At 49.6% G+C, this 20,037-nt stretch overlaps 1 protein-coding gene and 1 long non-coding RNA gene across 11 annotated transcripts in view; one reads left to right on the top strand and one right to left on the bottom strand.

The window, feature by feature from the left end:
• Positions 1-20,037, bottom strand: part of MYH10 (myosin heavy chain 10) — a 137,602-nt gene that overhangs the window by 15,000 nt on the left and 102,565 nt on the right. For all 10 annotated transcript variants that reach the window (XM_032618041.1, XM_032618040.1, XM_032618043.1 and 7 more), the window contains 14 exons: positions 17,767-17,836; positions 17,518-17,678; positions 16,397-16,505; positions 16,161-16,292; positions 15,069-15,275; positions 10,999-11,136; positions 9,717-9,840; positions 8,256-8,427; positions 6,650-6,862; positions 4,139-4,283; positions 3,351-3,557; positions 2,151-2,255; positions 861-1,013; positions 269-517 (listed from right to left, as the gene is read on the bottom strand). In XM_032618041.1, coding sequence (XP_032473932.1) covers positions 269-517; positions 861-1,013; positions 2,151-2,255; positions 3,351-3,557; positions 4,139-4,283; positions 6,650-6,862; positions 8,256-8,427; positions 9,717-9,840; positions 10,999-11,136; positions 15,069-15,275; positions 16,161-16,292; positions 16,397-16,505; positions 17,518-17,678; positions 17,767-17,836 — 2,185 coding nt within the window. The remainder of the gene's footprint in view (positions 1-268; positions 518-860; positions 1,014-2,150; positions 2,256-3,350; positions 3,558-4,138; positions 4,284-6,649; positions 6,863-8,255; positions 8,428-9,716; positions 9,841-10,998; positions 11,137-15,068; positions 15,276-16,160; positions 16,293-16,396; positions 16,506-17,517; positions 17,679-17,766; positions 17,837-20,037) is intronic.
• Positions 2,234-3,344, top strand: LOC116746448. Its single transcript, XR_004347718.1, has 3 exons — positions 2,234-2,314; positions 2,543-2,619; positions 3,110-3,344. It is a non-coding gene; the product is annotated as an uncharacterized LOC116746448 (long non-coding RNA).

Genomic DNA, 20,037 nt, shown 5'->3' with positions numbered 1-20,037 from the left:
GTTGGGAGACAGTAAAAATCGATTTCAGAAGCAACAGAGACTCCTCTCATTTGCTACGTGCCTGCATTATTGCTAAGAATATCAGGCGTGTTCTCCTGTTTCCTTCTTTATGCTGGTCTGCTTTTTCCAATTTTGCTATAAATACATATTGCTCTTAAATAAGAAAGGATTATTTTAAGCCGAAATGACAAAGGCGAGGGCTTTGCCAGGAGGAAACACGTGTGGCGCTGGCCCTGGAGCCCAGGGGTGGGGAGCGCCGGGCACCCACCTGATCGAACTTCTTCTGCTTCTTCTCCAAGTTGGAGACGATCTGGCGCTGGTGGTCCAGGTCCACCAGCAGGTCATCGAGCTCCTGCTGCAGGCGGTTCTTGGTCTTCTCCAGTTTGTCGTAGGCCAGGGCCTTCTCCTCTAGGCGCTGGCTCAGTGCTTCCACGTCTTTAAGGAGCTTCTTCTTGGCTTCTTCCAAACTTTCAATTGTCCCCAGGTCATCATCTACTTTCTTCTTGGTATCTGTCAACTGAAGGAAAAAAGATCACTATTAAAGAACTCAACTGGATTTCACACTTGAGGAATAAAGATAAAACTTGTTTTCAGTATTCTGTCAGAAGAAATAATACAAAGCAATACTATGCGTTTCTGAGCAAATGGATCTTAGACCATAAATGTCTTCGCTAATCATCTATAAAAGGATGACTGGATTGGAATTTACATAGTTGACACAGTCCGAGGGTCTTCACCTTGCTCCCAGTAAGACCCAATTAACTGTCCCAAATGGAGCTGAAACCACCCAGCAGGGCAGGGACGTCAGCTGCTAAACACACACACTGAGGCCACGCGGCGTCCCGAGTGGATGCACGCACCTGGGCCTGCAGGGCCAGCACCTGCTTTTCCAGGTTCTTCCTGGCCTCTTCCTCCTCCTCCTGCTGCTCCTGGAGGCTGTTCTTCTCCTCCTCCAGCTGCCGGATCCGACTGCTCAGGTTCAGTTTTTGGCGTGTCTCTTCCTGAAGAAGCTCCTGTTTATTTTTATAAACGGTCAGTACTTAGGTTATGGTAATCACCCAAACCACAATGCCTCTGTTAAAAGAAACAGAGTCTCAGTGTGTGAGAAATACCCAGTGATATTAACAAACAAGTGATTTTAAAACACACCTGATCATTTAACAAGTGCCCTTAGTACAATATTGCTTTAAAGTTGTTCACGAGGGAATTCTCTAGCAGTCCAACGGCTAGGACTCCGCGCTTTCACTGCCGAGCGCGTGGGTTCAATCCCTGGTCGGGGAACCAAGATCCCGCAAGCCGTGCAGTGTGGCCAAAAAACCCAAAACAAACTTGTTCACGAGCAATGGCAGCGTCACCCCCCCCCCAGGGCCCCAGGCCAGGGACCTGCGAGCTTCCCTTTCCCACATCTTTTATCACTCCTGGAATCCTTTCCTGTTTCCCTCAGGTCAGCGTTAATGAACAAACTCCATGAGAAAATGTTTAAAATGGCCAGCAGTGCACAAATGTATAACAGGACCGCCGCCTGGTGCACCGCACCCCAGGCAGCGCCCGGCCAGACAGCAAGAGCCGCCTCCCAGGCACCCACATGCCTGCCAGACACAGGAACCGCAGGCTCTAGATATGAGCTCAAAGGTGAGTTCCTGAGCATCAGGGCTGGTTTTGCTGCAAGATGGTTGAAAATAAACGTAGAGCAGAATGACTTCCCTGGTGGCACGGTGGTTAAGAATCCGCCTGCCCATGCAGGGGACACGGGTTCGAGCCCTGGTCCGGGAAGATCCCACATGCCGCGGAGCAACGAAGCCCACGTGCCACAACTACTGAGCCTGCGCTCTAGAGCCCGGGAGACAACTACTGAAGCCCGTGCGCCTAGAGCCTGTGCTCCACCACAAGGGAAGCCACCGCAATGAGAAGCCTGCGCACCGCAACGAAGAGTAGACCCCGCTCGCCGCAACTAGAGAAAGCCCGCACGCAGCAACGAAAACCCAACTCGGCCCAAAATAAATAAATGAATTTATATAAAGAAAAAAAAGTAGAGCAGAAAATCAGAAAGAGGTGATAAGAGGGCAGTTGTGGGAATAGCACGTTTCACCAATGTACAGATCACAGAAACAGCAGAGTTACTATTAACACTCCACCCCCGGGGGAAATACCTGTGTGTCCTGGAGTTGAGACTCAAGACCAGCTGCGTCCTTGGCAAACTTAATACCCTTTTTCTCTGCTTCTTCTAGAAGAGTTGAGACATTATCCAATTCATTCTGCAAGGAGGAGTGAAAGGTTACGACTCACTTCAGCAGCAGGCAGAGAGAAAAGAGTGGTGGGTTCTGAACCCTAAGTGCACACAAAGCGAGCATATCGCAGGGAGGAGGAGGGGTCAGCCTCAGCTAAGGAGGGCTCACCACCGAGAATCTGCCGCCCCCGTGACCAGGCCCTGAGCCAGCCACCGCAGAGAGCCTCCACCTACGACCCGGACAGGGAGGCTTAGGACGGCTGAGCCCACACGTGGAGGGCGTTCTCCTAACTGGCTTGCTATCTTGTTTTTCAGCGTCAAGAGACAAAAATTACACCAAATCCTCTGAAAGAGTGGCTGCTGTCCTATGTGAGGAGGCTCAAGATCAGCAGGTGTTTTATTTTAACCCTTTTTCACACGAAGATGCACCATTCCTATACTGGGGGAAGGTGGGCAGGGGGCGCAAGTGTAATTCATTTTCTTAGAGAACTTGAAAACTTTATCACACAGATTCAGAGAAGTTTAAATTCTTAGAGTCACAGCCCACAGTTCTTTTTAAGCTGAAAGAAAATCTGGTATGATATACTTATCATGAATATGTAGCTATTTCTTATGGTCAGATTTTATGAATAATGCGGTAAAAATGTTTTTTTCTTTTCCGTGCTTAATTAACCATAGCTCTAAAATACCTCCCCCCCTAGAAACCCCCATGGCGTAAGACCTTCTATGTTTTTTGTGGGGACAGTGGGTCGTAGACAAAAGGAACAGGAGCTGCCCTTCGTTCTAGTCTGTCCTCTAGTCACGTGAGCAAAGGGAAGGCACACGGAGGACGTCTCTATACTTGCAACTCCAGCTGATGGCATTTGTTTTTCCTCATTTTAGCAATGCCCTTCAGAGATCCCCCCACTTCGTCAGTCTCGGCAGCGGCGGGGCGGGCTGCGGACTCAGCAGAGCCCAGAGGCAGGCAAGCTTCTCACGTCCTCGTCCACCAGACTCAGCCGGGGGGGCGCTGTGAGCTTCAAGTGGGAGAGCGACACGAGGAGCCTGATGTGCACCTGGGGCGGCCCCTCCCCACCCCGCCAGACACTGGGGGCGACGTCCAGGAAGGGCTTTCCGGGCCTACCTGTAACTTATTCGCTTTCTCGGCCAGTTCCACCCTGAGTCTGTCTCCTTCCGAGACCTTGGCGTGGAGCTCCTGGACCTGGGCGTCCAGCTTCTTCCTCTTGTGCTCAGACTCGGCCTTGACCTGCTGCAGCACCTTCACCTCGCACGCCAGCTCCTTGTTGTCCGTCTCCAGGCCCTGCTTGTTCTTCTCCAGATTCGCCTTGAACTAGGAGAGAGATAAGGGAGGAACACTGCAGTCGCAGTTTTACAACGGAGGACGCAAAGGGCGCGGCCTTGGTGTCCGGAGAACCGTGCCGACACGGAGTGAGCCTGCAGTCAACATCTGTTGCATAAATGAAGGAAGACGCCTGCTGTTCTCAGAGTGTGAAGACTTCTGTGGGCGGAGCACCCCTGTACACCCCGCTCAGGACAGCAGACACAGTGTGGGGGGCGCTGGCAGCACCGCGGGGGGCCAGCACGTGAGAGGCGGAGGCGGGACGACGAAGCAGGGGCGACGACGTGTGCGGTGCCTGAGGCAGACTGGAGGCGGGAGGGGCGGGGGCAGGGCACCAGGGGCACCCAAAGGGCCTGGCGGCTTCCGGGCAGCAGGTGAGCGAGAGCAGGACGTGCAGCTGCTGAAGCTTTAGGGCTCAGTCATCAGGAGGGAGAGGGCTATCAGTGAGGGGAATGTGTGATTTAAAAATAAAATCAGGGGCGCCTGGCTCTCCCAGGCCAGCACTGTGCTCTCAGAGAGCGGCCGCTGTGGGAGCACCTGGACCCCCGCGCTGCCCAGCGACGCGTCCCTACCCTCTTCGCCTGCTCTAGCTGCTCCGAAAGCTCCTCTAGGGCGGTCGCGTGTCTCTGCCTCATGTCCTGGATCTGAGCCTCGTGGTTCTTCGTTTCCTCCTCGAGAGCTTTCTTCAGCTCTGCCACTTCTTGTTCACGTTTGGTACTAGAGAGACATAATTTTAGAGGAAGAAGCTCAGAATTAGTTGAATGACTAAATTAAACGCACATTTTTAAAGTTCTGCTTTTGTTTGAAACATGACATGGATTCCAGGAGGCTGGCGTGTCTGTTACTGTGGTAGCGGGAAACCTTCCAGAACCAGCATGACCCCCATTCCACATGCGACTTACAGTCGAGACACGGCGTAACGTCCCTAAGGGTCTTCGGACGTCCGGGGCAGCCTGGGTGTACCACAGGCCAGGCACTGCTTTACACAAGATGCAAAAATGCCTGCCACAGCGCCCGCAGGCATTTCAGTAAGACCGGAAGAGGCTAAATCCCCAAAAGGGCTGGTAAAGGCTCATCAGGCAGGACACTGCACCCCGACAAAAGCGGGGCTGAGCACCACCTTTAATTTAAGCGCACAGCTTAACACTGAAACCAGTTAAGGTAAATGCCACTCCTGCCGAGAGCTGCCGTAACACCGAGAGCTCAGAGAGCAGTAAACCCTGGCAAACTTGCTCTAAAACCCGCGGCCAGTCAGAGCAGTGACGTATATGCTGATTGCCGTGTGGGCGCACTTTCCTCTCTACAAGGAAGCAAAATCTAGGGGCTGCGACCAGCTGCGCAAAGAGAAAAGGGGCCCAGGTGGCTGCTAGCCGCGTGGTGGCAGGTCACCAAAGGGAGCCACCAGAGTCGCGGTGGTACAGGCTGGCTCGGCCACACGTTCACTGGAGGTGAAAGGCGTGCGGGGGTCTGGCCTTGTCCTCTGCAAGCTTCCATGCAGAGGAAGGGATGGATGCTGGCGGTGGGGGAGGGGCACCGGCATCCAAGCATCAGCCCGACAGGACAGACTCCATCGAGGTTACTTCAGTTCACCCCCCATCTACCAGATAGCAACACCATTTCCCCTGACGCGTCGGAACTGCAGGCCATGCGACCCCTTCACCAGCAGAAGCAGGGAGTGCTGTGTGGGGGCACATCCACGGTTTTAACCAGTATGCACATACTGGACTTCCCTGGCGGTCCACTGGTTAAGACTCCGTGCTTCCAATGCAAGGAGGGTGGGTTTGATCCCTGGTTGGGGAACTAAGATCCTGCAAGCCGTGCAGTGTGGCAAAAAAAAAAAAAAAAAAGCGGGTATCATTGGTACTTTTTTTTTTTTTTTAAACAAGAGTTGAAGGGAAGAAGTGAGCAGAACCTTTTTTTCTACCGTGGTTGAAAGCTCAGCTGAGAATGGCTATTTCAACCAAGTCTAATCATTAGACTGTGGGTTCCAGCCCACAGTTCAGTGGTTTCCAGATATTTAAAAAGCAGGTATTTCAAAGACAAGGCCAGGACTTAAAACCGCTAAAAGCAGAGCTGCTCTGTGGAGGCGGGTAGGAGCCTCCAGCCCCACCGGCTCAGGTGGCTCTGCGGGGACACACCCTCCTGTTGCCGAGGCCCTGCGTGTTAGCGGGCAAAGTCCCTGGCACGTTTTCAGGCTCACCTCCTCCGTTTCTTCAGCACTGAGCACTCGCTCCAGACACCCACCGTCTGACCTCAGCCTGTCGGCTCGGCACGGCTTCTCTCCAGGCCCAGAACCTGACGGGCACACGCCCCTACCCACCTGCCTCTGTAAATGACCCTACTGCCCTCGCCTTACTGCAGGCTTTCCCTTAGCCCCCTTCTCGGGGGCAGGCTCCCCTTCCCACCACGCGCAGCCTGGGACAGGTGGCAGGTGTGTGCGTGTGCGAGCAGCCAGGTCTACCCGCCGAGGCAGCCTGGGGATTCCTGGGCTGGCCTCGCGCGCCCAGCAGCTTGGGTCTTAAAGAGGGAGGAGCCGGTCAGGAGGCCAGCAGGGGCCTCAGGCAGCCCACCTGCTCACCGCTAGTTGCGCGCGCTCTCCCGGGACTTCCCGTGAGTCGTGTCTGGCTGCGCTCGTCACTTTCCTCTTGCCTACGCTCGGCGGCTGGCCCATCTGTTATGTGGGTACCTGCACTCACCTGTCCTTTTGTCTTTGTGGACACGGGCCTCCTCCTCGTCTGTTTCCTCACCACTAGTTCATCAGACCGATTGCTGCAGCCAGCAGATGCCCAAACACCCCCATCTCCTCCTGTTTCTGTGTCGGTCCCCTCTAGCCCTCCTGTCCCTGCGCCCCCCTTACTTGGTTCAGGTGTAACTCTCCCTCTAGCCAGGTGTGCGTACCTGGCTGTGGTGCATCCACCCGCCCTGTGCTTTCTACCAACAGGCCGGTTGGTTTCTAACCACCGAGATTTTGTTACTGTTCCACGTGCCACTGTTTCCAGGAGGGAGAGAGGATGCTCGAAGTGACAGCATACAGGAAACACCCCACTCCCCGAGGACGAGCATCCTGCCCTGCCCCCACTTACCGCAGTTCCTGCTGAGCTGCCGTGGTGTCCAACGTGTCCTCAAGCTCTGTCTTCAGCGCTTCCAGCTCCTCACTCAAGTCCCTCTTCTGCTTTTCCGCCTTGTTCCGCGAAGCCTTCTCGGAGTCAAAGTCTTCCTGCAGCTCAGCAAGCTGGGCTTGCAGCTCTCGCGCGACTTTAAGTGCGTTGTTCTTCTGCAATGTCTCGTCGTCACCCCTGCGGGGACACCCGGGCACGGGAAGCGCTCAGAGCCGGCACCCGGGGGCTCTTCCCACAAGGAGACCCTGAGACACCACCCCCAGCCCACGGCCCACGGCTTGGAGGCCCAGAGCTGGTATCAGGATGGAGTCTGGGTCCTGTCCAAAGGGCTAATAAAGTTCTCCGTGAAAGCGTAGGACCATCTCACTTTAATGATCATAACATTTAAAAATTCCCTCTCAAGCAAATGTTCTTCTAGTTAAAACACTGCTCAAGGTAGCGGTCTTGTCCGTCAGATTGGTTCCAGCCCACGGCAAATGTGCAAATTCAGAGAAGCTCTTGGAACAAAGTGGAAGCAGACCCGCCACCTTCACACCCTCCACACTACGCCTCCTCTATCCTCTGGTGCATCTTTTTGCTCACGTGTGATTTAATGGGGGTGGATGTTCTGACCGGGGATGGGTGGGAAGTTTGAGATGAGGGAGGGGAAGCTGACACATGGGAGCAGGTGGAGAATTTTAGTTCTGGGTCTCAGCCCTCACCTCTGTAAGTGGCCGAAGAAAGACTAACAGTGACAGAGGCAGAGAAGAATTTCTGTTATAAGATCTTCTTGATTGTAATAAATTATAAATTAAACTGAGCCCTATGACCATGTAACCAAATAGTCATTGGTTAAAGAAATGAAATGAGGGGAGGGGGAAGGGTGAGTTTTGACAGGGCGAGAGAGAGTCATGGACATATACACACTAACAAACGTAGTAAGGTAGATAGCTGGGGGGAAGCAGCCGCAAGGCACAGGGACATTAGCTCGGTGCTTTGTGACAGCCTGGAAGGGTGGGATGGGGAGAGTGGGAGGGAGGGAGACGCAAGAGTGAAGACATATGGGAACATATGTATATGTATAGCTGATTCACTTTGTTGTAAAGCAGAAACTAACACACCATTGTAAAGCAATTATACCCCAATAAAGATGTTTAAAAAAAAAAAAAAAAAAAAAGAAATGAAATGAAATATTAGCATAAATGTATTTACTACATATGACTTACATTCTGTAACTGAATGGTTTAGGACTGAGTAGCAAATCATGCTACAAGAGGGGAGAATACTTCTGAAAAGTGATTTCCTCTAAACTTCTAAATCATATTGAAATTAATCTGTAACGTACAGAAACCAGAGCATTTGATACGGTTAAAACTGTTGGTTCAGGTGTGAATTTCCAAGGATTTCATGATATGACTCGTGATTTTTAAGGGTAAATACCAAGAAGGACTGATGAGATTTTCTGGCTGCCCCAACACGCGTGCTCCCTGGTCTCCCAGGCCCGTGTCACACCCAATGACGAGGAAGCCATACGTTGGAGTCCCGGGGTCTCTCTGTCGGGACCCCCTCCAGCCGCATGCCTAGCGCAGACCTGGCCAGGGCGCCCTGCAGCTCCTCCTCCTTCTTGGCCACCTGGATCTTGAGCTCGTCAATCTGCGCCTGGAGCTCGGCGATCTGGTCCTGCAGGTCTGTGGTCTCACCGTCCAGTTTCCTTTTGGCCTTTTCCAGTTCCTGGCGGGTCTTCTCCTCCTTCTTCAAGCGCTCTTTAGGGCAAGAAACAAGAAGCCCTTCAACACACTGAATGTCACTCCATATGGACAAATTCAAAAAGTAAACTGATTTAAGTTGAAAATTAGCCGTTGCATTCTAAAGCACGTCGCTTGCCAACCGCTCCATCACCTGAAGCCCATTAAGATCAAACGGAAGGCGAGATATATCAGCAGGAGGGTGGAATTTTCAGGAAGAAACTGGGAGGATTCTAAGGATATCCTTCCACAGGGAGCGGGCCCCCGCTCTCAGAGCCAAAGTGACCTGGACCCCGTGCTGTGCCCGGGATCGCAGAGGGCTTGGCAGAGGCTGGGTGGCATGTGACTCCTGTCCCCCCCCGGCTCCCCTTTCACCGGGAATCCCTGGTTTGAACCCAGACTGCAGTTCCTGAGCCCTGAGGGCGAGAGGGCAGAGTGTGGGCATCTCTCCGCCCGCCCTCTGAATCCTGCAGTGATTCCTAAATGAGGGCCGGGGATGCTTCCCTTCACACACTGTCCTCACCCGCCCAACAGTCAGGTGAGAAAAGGACAGGCCTACCTACCCTTCCCAGAAGAATCGCCTACAGGTAAGAATGGTTTATGGAAAGAATTTCAGGCTGACAACAACGAGGACAACAGAATCCTAAATGTTGTTTTAGAAACGACTCATTTTCTCCCCGTTATAAACGACCACACGACAGCAAGGTGTTAAGAGCCAGGTTCTTCCTCCTCTGTCGATGCCAGTCTCCAGCTGCGGGTCAAAGGGAAGGTTTTCTGGGCTCTTTCCAACTTCCACCCTCTTTTCTTATTTCTTTTGCAGAAGGCAGTGATCCATTTTGCAAAAATCCTAGCATTTGCTGACATGACTTGGGCCATAAGAGTGAGACACTGCTACCGGGCACAGAGTCTCCTGTCCCTGTCAGGTTTTGTGTCAGCAGCCGTCCCTTTGTGAAGGGAAACCTAGGCACCTCGACGCAGCATTTAGATTGAACACATACAAATTCAACGGCCTGTACAGCTCAAACTTAATTTACGTCCCAACTGTGTCCACCAAAGGGCAATCTATTTTACTACAGGACCTAACTTTAAAAAGTAAAAGTTTAAAGATAATCTAGTGCCGTTTGATGGCACTAAATACTTGGTGACTAGGCAAATGACAACACCATATAAGAGGGCTATTTTAATAGTTGAACCCAAACTGATGAGCGATCCCCAAGCACATTTTCTATCACAGCAGGTTCTGATTTAAGTAGAATCTAAAGGCTCACGTGTCCTAGCCCTAAATTTCTCTAGCCTCCAACACTCACCTTCTAAGTCTGAGATCATCACTTCTTGCTTATTCCTGATCTTGGCCAGGTTTTTTGCCTTTTCTTCCTCTTCAGCCAGCTGAGAGGAGCACTCAGCAATGCGATCTTCCATGAGTTTCTTTTCCTGAAGAGGAAAAACGGCTTCAGAAAAGGCATTCAAAATGACAAGTGGGGGCTTCCCTGGTGGCGCAGTGGTTGAGAATCTGCCTGCCAATGCAGGGGACACGGGTTCAAGCCCTGGTCTGGGAGGATCCCACATGCCGCGGAGCAGCTGGGCCCGTGAGCCACAACTACTGAGCCTGTGCGTCTGGAGCCCGTGCTCCGCAACGAGAGGCCACAACAGTGAGAGGCCCCCGCGCTGCGATGAAGAGTGGCCCCTGCTTGCCACAACTAGAGAAAGCCCTCTCACAGAAACGAAGACCCAACACAGCCAAAAATAAATAAATAAATTAAAAAAAAAAAATGACAAGTGGGTTTGGTTATTACTTAGAAAACAAGTAACGTTGGCACTGTCTCCCCCAGCAGACCGTATTTTCCAAAAAGGCAGGAAAAGGAGGCTCATGACCCTCCAGAGCTTCGCCCGCCCGCCCGGCCTGCAGTCCCGCAGCCGGTGCTGAATGTATCACCGCCCAGATGGGAACAAGTCGTCTGCGAGTGTCCAAAGGGCACAAAATGTCCACGTTCAGTCATCTCAGGGATTAAAAGGATGTTTGGTGGATTAAAAAAATTAAATAGTTTCTGTCTTTAGAAATCTATACTGACTATAAATCTGTAGAGACTTAGAAAACTGAATATATGAACTTGAAATCTTGAGAATTTCCTGTTTGAAGCCACTTTCAGTGAGAGCATTGACACAAGTATTTTCCATATTCTAAAAGCAGCTCTTGGACTCCCCTGGTGGCGCAGTGGTTAAGAATCTGCCTGCCAATGCAGGGGACACGGGTTCGAGCCCTGGTCCAGGAGGATCCCACATGCCGCGGAGCAACTAAGGCCGTGCACCACAACTACTGAGCCTGTGCTCTAGAGCCCGCCAGCCACAACTGCTGAGCCCACGTGCCACAACTACTGAAGCCCACGGGCCTAGAGCCCGTGCTCCGCAACAAGGGAAGCCACTGCGACGAGAAGCCTGTGCACCTCAACGAAGGGTAGCCCCTGCTCGCTGCAACTAGAGAAAGCCCGCGCGCAGCAACGAAGACCCAATGCAGCCAAAACTAAATAAATAAAATACATTTATTAAAAAAATAAAAACAAAATCAGCTCTTATATGGAAATAGTCTCTTACTTTGATAAATTTGGAATTTTGGTCCTCGAGAAGCAGAATCTCCTCTTCCATCTTCTTGATCTTGGCCTCTGCCGTCACCTTCTCCAGCTGCAGTTTCTGGCGAGCCCCCTCCTCCTCGTCCAGCTGCTCCTCCAGGTCCTTGGGGAGAAGTACATGCGGTCAGTCTCCACACTTTCTCTACGAAATTCTACACATGCTAACAAGCAAGGTCAAAATGAAAGGCCAGTGTTTGATTTTCAAAATGGCAGGGTTATTTTTAAAAATATAAAATGTAATTATGGGAAACAGACACTTGTGTCCACTATAGGTTAAGTACAAAGTGGGTCAGTCCTTCTAGAAGCCAACATGGAAAAATGCAGCAGCGCTGAAAAAGAGCATTTCTTTTAAACCAGCGATTTCAGGAAAAGGCACAGATGTGATTTATATTTAAACGACCTGTGGCAAAGTGTTATTTATCATACTGAGGGACTATGAACATACTTCCAAAAAGTCCTGGTGATTAAAAGTGGGTACATTTGTAAAATGGGATAACGTGTAGTTATTAAAATCTGTACTTTAGAATAGCAGTAACACAGGGAAACTGAATGATACAGTCCAACTACATCAAACACGTAAGAGAAAGACAACTCAGAAACAACCATGGAAAGAGTACAGGTTGGTGAGAATGGACTGTCTCAGGTCAGGCGTGCCGTGCCGTTCACAACATGAGTGCATCACCAAACTGGGTGGGATTCCAGAGTTTACACATGGTTTTCCTATAACATGCTTCTCTTTATTTCATACCCTACGTTATTGTAGCTAATAAACATATGCATTACAGAACAGAGTTGTACATACAAATCAATATATGGCCAGTTTAAGAAATTTTCAAGGGACTTCCCTCGTGGCACAGTGGTTAAGAATCCACCTGCCAATGCAGGGGACATGGGTTCAAGCCCTGGTCCAGGAAGATCCCACATGCCACGGAGCAACCAAGCCCGTGCGCCACAACTACTGAGCCTGCGAGCCTAGAGCCCGTGCTCCGCAACAAGAGAAGCCACCGCAAAGAGAAGCCGTGCGCTGCAACGAAGAGTAGCCCCCGCTCGCCACAACTAGAGAAAGTCCGTGCACAGGCAACAAAGGCCCAACGTAGCCAAAAATCAATAAATAAATTTATTAAAAAAAAATAATAAAAGCTCATAAACACAGAGGTTAAAAAAGAACTTTCAAGGGTAATTCTGGCGAAATAATTTATCACGGTTGACTCTGTACTGAAACCTCTGCACAAGATTAACCTTTTTTGTGAAAAACTTCAAACACACATATAAGTACAGGGTAGCATGGTGATCCTGACACAAATGCATCAGCCCAAGCTTAACAAGCATCAGCTCATGGTCAGGGGTCACTTCTAAACCCCCAGCTTCTCCCACCTCCACTGCGTTATTTTGAAGCAAATCCCAGACATCATATTTCACCCGTAAACCTTCAGGCTCTATCTCTAAAAGATGAAGACCATTTAAAAATACACTTGTTTGAACTGGAATCCAAATAAGGTTCACACACTGTGATTGATAAGACCCTTAAGATTGCTTTAATCTCTAGGTTCTCTTAAATTTCTTTCTCCTCCCTTTTTCTCACCATTTATTTGTTAAAAAAAAAAAAAAACCAAAAGGGCTTCCCTGGTGGCGCAGTGGTTGAGAGTCCGCCTGCCAATGCAGGGGACACGGGTTCGTGCCCCGGTCCGGGAAGTTCCCACGTGCCGCGGAGCGGCTGGGCCCGTGAGCCATGGCCGCTGAGCCTGCGCGTCCGGAGCCTGTGCTCCGCAACGGGAGAGGCCACAGCAGTGAGAGGCCCGCGTACCGCAAAAAAAAAAAAAAAAAAAAAAAAAAAAAACCCAAAAGAACCCCACAGGTCATTTGTCCTACAGTTTCCCAGAGTTTGGATTTTGTCCACTGCATCCCTCCCTGCACTGCACACTCCTAGGTGTGAACAGACAGTGGGTCCAGAGTAATTCAACTGCTAAATGAATCCACATGTACCTGTTCAGAAAGATATGCAAAAACATAACAGGGATTAACGGGATGATGGGTGGGAGGAGACTTACAAGTGCGATTTTATATTCTCTGGGTATTCTACAATATAGTGTTATAATCAGGGAATTAATATTGAAAACAAAACAAAAACCAAAAACAGCTCTAGTAGTTTTTGGTTGAAAAGGAGACAGATGAGAAATCCCTGAAAGCCTCACTTGTGCGGGGTGGGGGGGGGGGGGGGAAGGACAAGAGACCAACAAGGTTGGGTTTTGAGAAATCCCTGAAAGCCTCACTTGTGCAGGGGGGGGAAGGACAAGAGACCAACAAGGTTGGGTTTTCCCAAGAGCCATGCAGTTAATATAGAATCTCAGATATTCCATAAGAGGGGGAAAAATATTTAATAATAACATTACCATAAATATTTTATAATGTGTTTGAGTTTACAATGGAGATATTAAGATAACAGTGCAAAAACCCAGTGAAAGAGTCTAGAGTAAAGGCTATGAAGGTGGAAAGTATTGAAAAACAAAACAAGCAAACAACAACAACAAAAACCCTGTTCTTACAAGGAAATGCTTGTTTCCTAAAGAGAGAAATGCGAGCATTTCATGTGAAGTTGTTAAAACGTGGAGCGTAAAACAGTAGGCTGGGGAGACTGGAGATGACTCTGGGTGTCCTTACCCTGTGTGAGTAAAATATTATCACTGAAGTGAGCACATGCTCTGAAACAAAGAGAAAATCAAAATGGAAAACGAATTTGAAAAAGGACACGTGTCTATGTATAACTGAATTACTTTGCTGTACACCTGGAACTATCACACCAGTGTTAATCAATTATACTCCAGTATAAAAATAAAATGTTTAAAAAAAAAAAAAGAGAAAATCAAAACTGTTGGTAATACCACCAGAACTCACTATTACTGGTGACTATTATTCTAGATCTTCTGTACGTCCCCTTATAAAACTCATACATAGTTTGTAAGTTATATACTTTTAGTTAGACCTTACTGTGTATACTCTTTCGCAACTCCCCTTACTAAGGTATTATAAATACCCATAAAAACAGACATCTTTTAAATTTATAACTGTATATTATTACCGTGGTTTAAGAATCCCCTATTGTTAGATAATCAGTGGGCTTCCACTGATTTATGCTTTAAGTCCTAGAACCAGAATAGCTGGATTAATGTGTACTTTTTACAGCTTTCGTGATATTTTGCCAACCTATTATGGGATACTGGAAGGCTGTTTGTGTTGAAGAAGGGAGAGGGCCTGGACAATTTATTGTATGGGGTATTTGCCAAGGAAATAATATGATATCTTTTGCGGTTCTGAGAAATGTCTGAAATGTCTGTGCTTTGCAAAGATAAGCTAAGGGGTGGGGATAAAATTAAGGGAGAGATCTGGAAGAAAGAAAGTTTGGTACTGGACCCATGAAGCAGTGGTGGCAGATACAGACACCCTGACACTCAAGGCCATACTGGATAGGCTGGGGTGGGATTCACGGAGGACGTGTCTCAGGGCACAGGCACAACCACTGTTGTCTGGATCACTCATCTGGGTGTTCACTCACAGGGAGAGCTGTGCTCCGTGTGAGGACGGCTGGGTCTCAGTAAGGAAGTGGCTACCAGCAGGAAGGGCTAAGTGTTTTATTCTGATTCCTGGCCACCTCCTGCGTCAGTGCTGAGCCTTTATCATGAACCACACCACCTCGTAGGTGTCTGTAATGAATGGAGTGAGCAGTGGAATTATTACTGAGAACACAACGAACAAACTCCGTCCCCGCAGACCCTGGGACGCATCCTCTAAGATGCCACATCAGAACATGAAAACGATTCCTGTTCAAAATAACAAATCTGCGTTTGAAGGCATCTATTATATGTGTGCTTCAAATGATCTCTGAAAGGGGTGGGGGGGCGGTGGGGAGAAACGACTTATTACTTAGGCTCCTTTTGCTCCTCAACGGACACAAGAATCCAAACCCATAGCATCTCTTCACGCAACAGATCCATTTGGAAAACCCAAACTATAACCCTAAATGAAACTTATCACAGATACCTGAATATGTGCTTGCATTTTCTTCTTTTCATTTTGGAGGATTTGGTTTCTTTCCTCTTCTTCTTCAACCCTAGACTCCAAGTCATGGAGAATCTCTTCTAATTCCTGCTTCTTCGCGGCAAGTCTTGCCCTCATCTCTTCTGCTTCAGCAAAGAGCTCAGTCTCTGCTTGTAGCTGCTCTGCCAGGATATTCTTCTCTTCTAGCAGCTGCAATCACAATAAAGCGTCCGGTGCTATGACTGGCCGGTTATGCACAAGAGACAGTCACTGGGACTGCAGTGGTCAGTGCAGGTCGCCCAAGAAACCCGGAGTTAAAAATATATCACGTCACTCGCAAAACTTTCAAATATATCTTCGGCTCTAGCAAAATAAGCTGGGTGAAAACTTGAGACAACAGAAACGACGGAAAAGGTTATCCTGAATAATACATATTAAACTCATGCTATTTTAAAGAATTCCCTTTCTTACTGTTAAAGTCATTCAGAAAGGGACCAAAGAAGAGGCGGGGAAATATGATAGAAATGCTATGAAGTTCACGGTGACTGAAGCCATCTGGTATCAAATGATATCCTGGCCTCTACCGTTAAAACTTTTTGGCCCTGAACACACCAGTCCTATCACTGTCAACTACAAACATTTCCTGAGTCTCTGCTTTGTCCATGAAGCACAGCTCCCTGAGAACGGGACGTGGACTCAAGACCACTGTGGCTGGAGAACAGGCAGGGGGGTGCCTTGTACTGTCTCATTCTTTTACTTTTTTCTAGGTCCCTTGTGAGCAGTCACAGGAAGGTGCTAATACCAGGAGAAGTGTCACCGGTGTTAAACGCACACCTGATAGCAAACTTGATCATCTGGGTGTCCCAAGGGTGACAAAGGCAAAAATGCAAGAGGTCGAGCTGATTTCAGTTTATATATACCCCAATGCTTGGCCTAATACACCTGCTACCTCTATGCTCAAACGTCTATGCTTTGGAAAGGAGTGAAAAACACACATAAAGTAAGATGCTGTTTATTTGGAATTCACTGGGCGGGTCCCTATCCGCGGGCTCGCGCATCCTCTTTCAGGGCTGAGCGGCAACTGGTGAGCTGTACCTGTTGGTGCTTCCTCTCCATCTCCTCCAGCTCCCCTTCCACCTTCGTCTGCTTCTCTTTCACCTTCAGCAGCTCTTCGTCTTTGGCCTGGAGCTCCTCCTCTTGGCGAGTGACTTGTAGGAGCGGCTTCACCTACGTTCACGACATTGGACACTGACTGTCGCACCCTGCGCCTCCCCGCCCCTGGGCTTCTCTTGGTCCCGTGCGTGCCACCCCAGGGGGAGCCGGGCGCCCACCTTGGTGAAGACGCGCCACCACTGCCAGTGCCGCAGCTTCAGGTACGCGGCGCAGTTGCGCTGGAGCACCTTCAGGGCGCTCAGCTGCTGCTGCTTCTTGGCGAAGGCCCTGAAGAAGAGGGAGGAACACTCGTTAAAGTAAACTGTGGTTTTGTTTTGCTTGATAAACAGCCATCATCTATTCCTCACAGTTCTGGAGGCTGGGAAGTCCAGGATCACGGCCCCGGCAGATTCCGCGTCTGCCGAGGACCCACTTCCTCACTGACAGCTTCTTCTTGCTGTCGCCTCATAGGGGGGAAGGGCAAGGAAGCTCTGTGGGGTCTCGCTCATGAGGACACTAATCCCATTCGTGAGGGCTCCACCTTCATGCACTAATTACCCCAAAGGCCCCACCTCCAGACACCATCCCACTGGGGATTAGATTCTGGCACACGAATCTGGGGGACACATTCAGTCTACGGCAAATAAGAGGGAACTGGCTTTGACAGCTGCCGTCATAGGAGACTTCCTAGAGGTGAACGTTCTCTGTGGGCTGGGCTGGGGATCGGGGACATGACCACGTCCCTGCCGGACGGCGGGCCTGCTCCGCCCACCTCAACTCTGGTCACGGGACCTGGCACCCTGTTCACAGACGCTGCCGGAAACGGCCCCTGCCACCTACCCCCAGACACACACGTACGTACGTACGTGCGCGCGCGCACGCGGGTGTGAGCAAGGCCCTGCTCTCCCCTTCCCTTTGCTGCGCTCCTCGTCCATCCTCTATTAGATACGCGTTCCTCTTTGGATCTGTCACAGGAGACACACCCCTCTTTCTTTCTAAGGTGCCCTTTCTCCTCCTTCCCTCCTGGACTGGACCTGCAGATCCTCATGCTGGCACCTCTCATTTACAGACGCGCTCAGAGAAGCCCTCCCCGAGGACCCACGCTGAAGCAGGACCCCTTTGTTGTCTGTCTTGGCCCCTTGTTCGTATCCTTATTTAGAACGTGTATCTGCTTACCTGGCTCTCGGTCCCACAGGACAGGGACCTCAAGTCTCCCGCGCTCTCGTATTTTTCGCACAAAACACATGCTTATTAGCACAAGCACACTCTCTAAGCATTTAATACATGATTTCCCACTTACTTTCTGGCTAAATAACCTCTGCAAACAGCCTGAAAGAAGATAATGATATCGGTAATTTTTAAATCTCTTTCTTCCTCTAAGTGTGCCAGAACTCCAGCTCTGAAAAATATCTTGCTCTGTCCAATCCTGTACAAGTTTGGGTCCAGTTCTAAAGCCCGGATCTGAGAGAGAGAGAGTCTGTTTGTTATTTGTGCTACAGGAAAGATTGTGTCAACAGCCCACGAACCAGAAAAATCCAGAAGAGCTTACCATGCGCTCACAAGCCTGTTTGCCATCCATAAAGCCCTTAGGAATAGCATTTGGAGTTAGGATCTCGTATCTGTAAGAAAAGCAGCCCAAAAGCCTTTTGTAAAAATCTGTGGAAATGTTTACCTACTAACTATGAGTTCTGCTTCCCCTAAGAGGCAAGGATATAATGGGCAATCAGGTCGAATGAAGAGTAAAGAAATGACCAGCTGATAATCTGAGGTTTCCTGCGGATCTAGTTTCTAGTTCTTAAAAGCAGCAGCAAAATGAAAATGCAGTCATTTCTCCCAAGTCAGAGACCATGTTTAAGAAGTTGTGGTGGAGGGCTTCCCTGGTGGCGCAGTGGTTGAGAGTCCGCCTGCCGATGCAGGGGACGCGGGTTCGTGCCCCGGTGCGGGAAGATCCCACATGCCGCAGGAGCGGCTGGGCCCGTGAGCCATGGCCGCTGAGCCTGCACGTCTGGGGCCTGTGCTTCGCAACGGGAGAGGCCCCAGCAGTGAGAGGCCCGCGTACCGCAGCAAAAAAAAAAAAAAAAAAAAAAAAGAAGTTGTGGTGGAGAGGAATCAAAAGCATGGTGATTTTAGAAACTTTTTGTTTTTTATTTCCCACAAAACGTCCACATCCTTAAGATGCAAGGAGAATCTGGCTCTTTGCGTGTTGAGTCACTGTCAACTTGTAGGCATTTATTAGATAACAGAAAAGGCTGTAAGAGCAATGCTTGGAGGGCCTCTGTTTAGAACAGGAGGAAGGGGACTTCCCTGGTGGCGCAGGGGTTGAGAATCCACCTGCCAATGCAGGGTACACGGGTTTGAGCCCTGGTCTGGGAAGATCCCACATGCTGCGGAGCAACTAAGCCTGTGAGCCACAACTACCAAGACTGTGTGCTGCAACTACTGAAGCCTGCGCGCCTAGAGCCTGTGCTCTGCAACAAGAGAAGCCACCGGGATAAGAAGCCCACGCACCGCAACAAAGAGTAGTCCCCGCTCGCTGCAACTAGAGGAAGCCTGCACACAGCAATGAAGACCCAACACAGCCAAAAATAAATAAATTAAAATTAAAAAAAAAAAAAAAAAAAAGCACAGGAGGAAGTCTCAGGGTGACTCAAAATAGCACTGGGCTGGGCGCACATATGTTCACCGACCTGCACACCTAGGTCTGTGCATTTACTATATGTGTGTTATACCCAAGAGAATAAATTTTAGCACAAAGACAGCGGCTGTATTAAAAGATGAATCCTGGCTACTTCAACCAACTTTGTATTTTGGATGCTAGTTATGTTCCATTTTCTTCTATCAAATAAAAAGTGAAGGGCTTCCCCGGTGGCGCAGTGGTTGGGAGTCTGCCTGCCGATGCAGGGGACATGGGTTCGTGCCCCGGTCCGGGAGGATCCCACATGCTGCGGAGCGGCCGGGCCCGTGAGCCGTGGCCGCTGAGCCTGCGCGTCCGGAGCCTGTGCTCCGCAACGGGAGAGGCCACGGCAGTGAGAGGCCCGCGTACCGCAAAAAAAAAAAAGTGAAAACCTACCAGCTCGTTTATCATATGGTGGGGCCATAATAAGGGTTTCCCTGAAAACCTGTAGGGATTGAACAGTTTTTCAACTGGATTCCCTCTGGGAGAAAGGGCTACTCTTCGACCTGCAGCACTGTTTACTTTATGGAAAAACAAATGCTTCGTATTTGGAAACTTGATTTCCAGGAGCAAAGAGGAAAAAGGCAAACTAGACTAACTGTTAAAGAAAATTACATAATACACTTTAAAAAAAAACTGTTGCCCATCATATGTTTTCATCCATTTCTACTGCACACTGATCTTCTCCCTCTTGTTTTTTCCCTAATTCTTTTCTAATCTCCACCTATTTCCGACCCTACTTTAGTAAAAGGATTGTAAGAACACACACACGGGCACACACAGTGGGAAAAATAATATACATACACACGTACACAGATATATTCATTGAAAAAAAGATGGAAAGAAATGTCCCAAAGTGCTTTTAGGAGTCACACCTGAATAATTTTTATTTACTTTTAACGTATTTAAAATTTTTCCTAAAAGGAACATACGTTATTCCTATATTTTATTTTTATTTTATTTTATTTCTTGCGGTACACGGGCCTCTCACTGTTGTGGCCTCTCCCGTGGCGGAGCACAGGCTCCGGACGCGCAGGCTCAGCGGCCATGGCTCACGGGCCCAGCCGCGCCGCAGCACGTGGGATCTTCCCGGACCGGGGCACGGACCCGTGTTCCCTGCATCGGCAGGCGGACTCTCAACCACTG

The sequence above is a fragment of the Phocoena sinus genome, chromosome 20, assembly GCF_008692025.1.
Source record: "Phocoena sinus isolate mPhoSin1 chromosome 20, mPhoSin1.pri, whole genome shotgun sequence".
Taxonomy (NCBI): domain Eukaryota; kingdom Metazoa; phylum Chordata; class Mammalia; order Artiodactyla; family Phocoenidae; genus Phocoena; species Phocoena sinus.
The sequence above is the reverse complement of the archived record's forward strand: the minus strand, read 5'-3'. Positions and strand labels throughout refer to the sequence as shown.